Source organism: Physeter macrocephalus, chromosome 4 (assembly GCF_002837175.3).
Source record: "Physeter macrocephalus isolate SW-GA chromosome 4, ASM283717v5, whole genome shotgun sequence".
In the NCBI taxonomy this organism is placed as follows: domain Eukaryota; kingdom Metazoa; phylum Chordata; class Mammalia; order Artiodactyla; family Physeteridae; genus Physeter; species Physeter macrocephalus.
Genome location: NC_041217.1, coordinates 146,327,278 through 146,333,928, shown reverse-complemented (window position 1 = coordinate 146,333,928; position 6,651 = coordinate 146,327,278). Strand labels below are relative to the sequence as shown.

Below are 6,651 nucleotides of genomic sequence, written 5' to 3'. Positions count from 1 at the left end.
GTGAGGTGGATGGACCTAGAGTCTGTCATACAGAGTGAAGTAAGTCAGAAAGAGAAAAACAAATACCATATGCTAATACATATATATGGAATCTAAAAAAAAAAAAGAAAAGGTTCTGATGAACCTAGGGGCAGGACAGGAATAAAGATGCAGATGTAGAGAATGGACTCTTGAGGACATGGGGAGGGGGAAGGGTAAACTGGGACAAAGTGAGAGAGTAGCATTGACATATATACACTACCAAATGTAAAACAGATAGCTGGTGGGAAGCAGCTGCATCTCACGGGAGATCAGCTCAGGGCTTTGTGATCATCTAGAGGGGTGGGATAGGGAGGGTGGGAGGGAGACGCAAGACGGAGGGGATATGGGGATATATGTATACTTATAGCTGATTCACTTTGTTATACAGCAGAAACTAACACAACACTGTAAAGCAATTATACTCCAAAAAAGATGTTAAAAATAAATAAATAAAATAAAATCCTAGCTCTACTCCAGCAGTATGACCTTCACCTTATGAAATCTAAATATACTTTCTGAGGGTTTAAAAAAAAAGTATTTTTACATTTATTAAAATTTATCTCATCTAACCTTCACATGAATTAAAAAGTGCTACTATCCCCAGTTTATGAATAAGGAGAATGAGGCCTTCACAAGCTCATTTCTATTTTTTAAGTACCTACTTCACATTACCTATAAAACTCTGTAAAGGCACAGGCCACACCTGTCTTGTTTACTATCATATCCCCAGTGCCTAGCTCAAAAAATATATTGACATATATATTGAAAGAATGAATGAATAATTGACTAAAGTTAAATGAAATGCTTTGTATCACACAGCTAGTTAGTGGCAGAGCTAGATCACAAACCCAGATCATTTGATTTTAAGTGAAGTGCATAAAAATCTATGGTGAGAAGAATCTGTTAAGACCTATTAGAATTGTGAACGGTTAATAAAGAATGTCCAGAGGAGGACTTCCCTGGTGGTGCAGTGGTTGGGAATCCGCCTGCCAATGCAGGGGACACAGCCTCGAGCCCTGGTCTGGGAAGATCCCGCATGCCACGGAGCAACTAAGCCCATGCGCCACAACTACTGAGCCTGTGCTCTAGAGCCCACAAGCCACAACTACTGAGCCCACGTACCACAGCTAATGAAGCCCGCACGCCTAGAGCCCGTGCTCCGCGACAAGAGAAGCCACCGCAGTGAGAAGCCCGCGCACCGTGGTGAAGAGTGGCCCCCACTCACCGCTACTAGAGAACAGCCTGTGCCAGCAAAGAAGACCCAACACAGCCAAAATTAATTTAAAAAGAAAAAAAAAAAGATGTCCAGAGGAGAGATTAATCGAATAACAGGTTTTGCTGCCCCATCCCAAAAAAGGAAATGCTATTACAATGAAAATCAAAGATCATGTTTTTAAAGAACTAATTGTATCAAAGACTACAAAGTTCCCTGTCCAATAAATACCCAATATTCATTTTCATTTAATCCGTACTAACAGAACCTTGATTTTGTTGTGAGTGGCAATTGTGCCCTGCTGAAAATTACATTTCTCATCCTCCCTTGCAGATGGGGGTGAATTTTTGACTGAGCTTCGCCAACTTGATACAGGCAGCAGTTATTGGGGAGGGCTACCAGAAAAGCTTAAAAAGGGATAGACTCAGCCGGCAGGTCCTTTTACCTTTTCCTCTTCTGCCATCCACTGGCTAAAGTTCACTGATCATGAGATTAGAAGCTACTAGCTATAGATGGTGGAGCAAAATGTTGGAAGAATAATGGGCTATTAATGACATCAAGAAGCCACCATACCAGCCTTGGGATGGCTTCTATGGATTCATTTCTGTTGGAAAAATAAACTCCTATCTTGCTATTTTATATCTTTTACTAGTGGCCAAATGTTGTTCTTTACTGTTAACCAATTTTACCTTAAATGTCAATATTCTACAATGTTATTATCCCCCAGATATGCTCAGTAGCTTTTATTTCTCTAGGTTTTACCACTTTTTATTCCTTTGATGGAAGTGCTAATCATCAGCAATATGGAGATGATGCCATGAACATTCTCTTTCACTAGATGTCTCTTGTTGCTACTGTCAGACAACAGAGGCAGAATAAGCAACTTGTGGAATTTCTTCTGTTTTTATGTTGTTCGACACTAATTGCATTGGATTAATCTGTGTTAATTTATACTTTGCAAATAAGAGAAGCAGGGGCATTTATGAAATAGTTTAATCAGCTCACATAAGTCATTTAGAAAAGTGAGGTCAAGAACCCCTCAATGTTAATCTGTACACTAGTCAACAGGCAGAGCTGCCCTGCTTTCAGCAGATAAAAGATAATCATCTTTATTTTTTAATTTATTTATTTTAACATGTGATAATTATTTTTACAATCCCAAATTAAAAGCTGTTTTCTGAAAGTTTCCAAAAAGGAATATGAAACTACACAAAGAAAAGAAATCACCTTGGGACTTCAGTGGTGGTGCAGTGGTTAAGAATCTGCTTGCCAATACAAGGGACACAGATTCGAGCCCTGGTTTCGTCATTTTCCAGGTTTAAATAACATGCTTTAAATAAACAATACTTGGGCTTCCCTGGTGGCGCAGTGGTTGAGAGTCTGCCTGCCGATGCAGGGGACACGGGTTCGTGCCCCAGTCCGGGAAGATCCCACATGCCGCGGAGCGGCTGGACCCGTGAGCCATGGCCGCGGAGCCTGCGCGTCCGTACCCTGTGCTCCACAACGGGAGAGGCCACAACAGTGAGAGGCCCGCGTACCGCAAGCAATATATATATAAATAAATAAACAATACTTTATCAGGCCATATCCCACCAAGTAGTCCTTTAAGGAGAGCAAGGTATATTCTCAAAACTAGAGTGTAAACAAACATAGTCTTTGTTTTCAAACATTTTTTCCTGATTATAAGAGCAATATATATTCACTACAGAAAAAAAACTTTAGGGACTTCCCTGGTGGCGCAGTGATTAAGAATTCTCCTGTCAACAATGCAGGGGACATGGGTTCGATCCCTGGTCCGGGAAGATCCCACATGATGCGGAGCAACTAAGCCTGTGTGCCACAACTACTGAGCCTGCGCTCTAGAGCCCGCGAGCCACGACTACTGAAGCCCATGTGCCTAGAGCCCGTGCTCCGCAACAAGAGAAGCCACCGCAATTGGAAGGCCGTGCACCGCAACGAAGAGTAGCTCCTGCTCCCCACAACTAGAGAAAGCCCGCGCACAGCAACGAAGACCGAATGCAGCTAAAAATAAATAAAAAATCAAATATTAAAAAAAACTAAAACAAAATAACTTTAAGGCAGAAAAGCATAAAAATGAAAATCACATTTTCCCATACACAGACATACATTTTTTTTTTTTTTTGGCCGCACTGCACGACTTGCAGGAAGTGTGGGGTCCTAATGACAGGATTGCCGGGAAATCCCTATATTAACAATACTTTAGTGTATCTCTTTCAAATCTTTTTTCCATGTATATTTATGTTACATATAAGACTTATATTTTACACTATGGTTTTTGTGTACATTTTATAATGTCATTAAAACTCTTCAAAAACATTTAAAAAATAAGTTTGTTTAAATTAATACATGCTGATTATACACATTTTGAGGAAAAAACAAAAAAAAAGGGAAAAATAAAAATCTTCTGTATTCCATCATCTAGAGATAAACGCTTATAAATATTCTAGTCTCTTCCTGTGCACAAATACACAAATGAATTTTTTTTTTTACAAAATTGGGGTGATATTTATATCCAGATTTTTTTTCACTTACTGTATTGCAAACATTCTTCCATGAGAATGTATATATGTGTGTGTGTGTGTACATATATACAAATATAATTTGTGAGAACTAAAAATTATTACATTATATATACGTGTACCATAATTTATTTAACCATATAACCTACTGAGGGACAATCAAACTGTATTCCATTATATACTATTATAAATAATGTTACAATAAATGTAAATATTTGCCTGTATCACTAATTAATTCCTTAGGATTCCCAAAAAAGGAATACTGGGTCAAAGATATGAACTTTTTGTTTTGTTTTGATTTTTTTGGCCGTGCCATGCAGCATTCAGGGATCTTAGTTCCCTGACCAGGGACTGAACCCGCACCCACTGCAGTGGAAGGCAAAGTCTTAACAACTGGACCACCAGGGAAGTCCTGATATGAACTTTTTGAAGGCTCATAATAACATATTGTTAAATCACTTTCTATATGTTAGATCAAGTTATATTCCCATAGCAGAACGTGAGTGATTGCATCATTCTTCACTCAAAGCTATAAGTTCACTTAACATACCTGTGTAAATGAAATCTAGAAGTATTTGAAAGATTCCAGCTTCAATTCCTAGAATCTGTACAACATCTTTTGAGGACTCTTTCATTCCTCCAGTGAACAAAGCTGCAAAGTAAGGACTACTGGCAGCCAAAACCAGCCGATGAACTTTGAAAGTTTCCTTTCCAACTTGCAGCTGCACATCACAGAAATGCTGTCCATTTCTCATTTTATTGATCTGGGCCAAGATGAGTTGAGCATGTTTATCTGATGAAAAAGGACTATCACCAGCCTTGGCACAGCCCTCATTAGCCATGATGATGACAGATTAATTAAAAGGACTGTTGCCCATAATCTGGTTCTACCCTGAAAAAAAAAAAAACGAAAGAGACCAAACAATGTATTTTTGTGTTTAACATGTCTTCTATTCATACACGTATGAAACATTCCCTATCCTCAAGGAGCTTACAATCTATTTAGGGACATAAAACACATATGAAACAAATAAGGGCTAAATTGTGTGGTACTATTTCTAACAGGGTTTCAAAGAAGGGAATAAATAATGGGGCCTAAAATAATTAGATGGCACTTCACAGCAGAAATGGAACCTGAACTGGACACTGAGTGACAGTGTATTAAGGTATGAGGAGAGGGCATAAACCCTTTTGGGTGGAGTAAAGAAAATGAGGAAAGGCACAAAGGTATAAAGATAATTTTTGTACACTGCAGTAAGGAAGCACACGTGGCAGCCAAAATGAACTTTCAAAAAGCAATTGTGATCAGGCCAACTGTCTGCTTAAAATCCTTCAATTTGTACACTTCCCTTAGCACACAAAGCCCTTCAAATTTCACCTCTACCTATCCAGTCCTACCTCCTAGAATCCTCTTTGAACTTAATACTCCAACAAAACCTAACAATTTGCAGTTCTCTAAACACATCTCTTTCATGGCACCCTTCCCCCAACTTTTCTTTCTGGATGTTTGTTATAAATCAAGACTGTTCAAACTTACTTTCCTCCAGGAAATCTTCCCTGTTCCTCTCTCCTCTGGGTTTGGTGCTTACCCTAACCTTACCTATTTTACAGTATATTATCACATTCTACCTTGTCAGACATTTTACCACCCTACTCCCTACACAGACACACAGACACACACAAACACACAGGCACTCTGAAAGTTCCCTGGAAGACAATCTTTCCTAGCTGTAGCACCAGTATCTAACATATCTTGTTTTCAAATGTTTGTGAAATAAATGAGCACAAAGAAATAACAATAATAGCTTAGGTTGTTTTTGTTTAATTCTGATAACTTTTCCACACATTATGCCAATTGTAATTCTCACAATAATTAAGAGGCTGGAAGAAAAAGATATTGTTATTTGAAATAAGAGAAGGAAACTGAAACTCAGTTTCCCAAGGACACAGAGTTAGTATAATGACAGTCCTGGTATTTGAACCCAGGTCTTCTTACTCTAAATCCTGGGTTTTTCCCATCATATCATGTGCCTATAGAGAAGGAGCTTTGAAACCCAAGCATAGCAGTTTGAACATGAAACTTTACAGGATTATCGAGAATAAACATGACAATAGTCATGTTTCAGAACTGTTATTTGAGCTTTCAGGGGATGAGCTAAGAGGTAGCAAAGTCTTAGAAAACAGGCTTCCAGCTTTAACAATGAAAATCAAAGGGATAAATCCAAGTTACTTTTTGAATAAAGAAGCCATGAGATCCAATAATATAAGAGATATGGAGATGAAGCATAGGGGAAATCTAAGACGAATAAGGTATTTAGGCATCAAGGAAAATTACTAATAAGACTGACAGAAATGGTGTGACCTGACGTTAAAAAAAAGGGGGGGTTAAATTTATAGCATTCAGTCAAACTTATTAAAGTAAAAATAACTAAGCTGATTATCACGATTATCTAGGAATTAACTTATTGAGAAATTTTATTGAAAAGTTCCGAGGTAGCTGCTAAAACTTCACATCAGCATCAACATAAATGTCAACATATTACATTTAACTGGCATATATTGTCTCTACATAGAAATTTGACCTGCAGATATTAGTAAACATGGTATGGCTGTCAGGCTTGCTTCTGTTTTAGATTTCTTCCTATCAGCAGATTTTGGACCCCACTGGTTTGTTTAATTACAAGGTACCTCCTTTGCCCCCAACTTCAGGGCATCAAGCACAGCTACTGAACTAAAATGCTGCCTCCTGCTACAACAGTTACTGAATTATCCATCCACTCTGGCAGCCGACAGCAGAAATCCTACTCTATTACTACTATGCTTCTTAGTAACTGCTGATACTATCCCACTGCCACTGGAGTACTTAATTCCAAAAGG

The 6,651-nt window shown here is 38.4% G+C and overlaps 1 protein-coding gene across 2 annotated transcripts in view; it reads right to left on the bottom strand.

Annotated features, from left to right (window-relative positions):
* Positions 1–6,651, bottom strand: part of IPP (intracisternal A particle-promoted polypeptide) — a 42,714-nt gene that overhangs the window by 35,358 nt on the left and 705 nt on the right. For both annotated transcript variants that reach the window (XM_007108597.3, XM_007108598.4), the window contains exon 2: positions 4,325–4,666. In XM_007108597.3, the coding sequence (XP_007108659.1) occupies positions 4,325–4,616 (292 nt within the window). In that variant the 5' untranslated portion in view covers positions 4,617–4,666. The remainder of the gene's footprint in view (positions 1–4,324; positions 4,667–6,651) is intronic.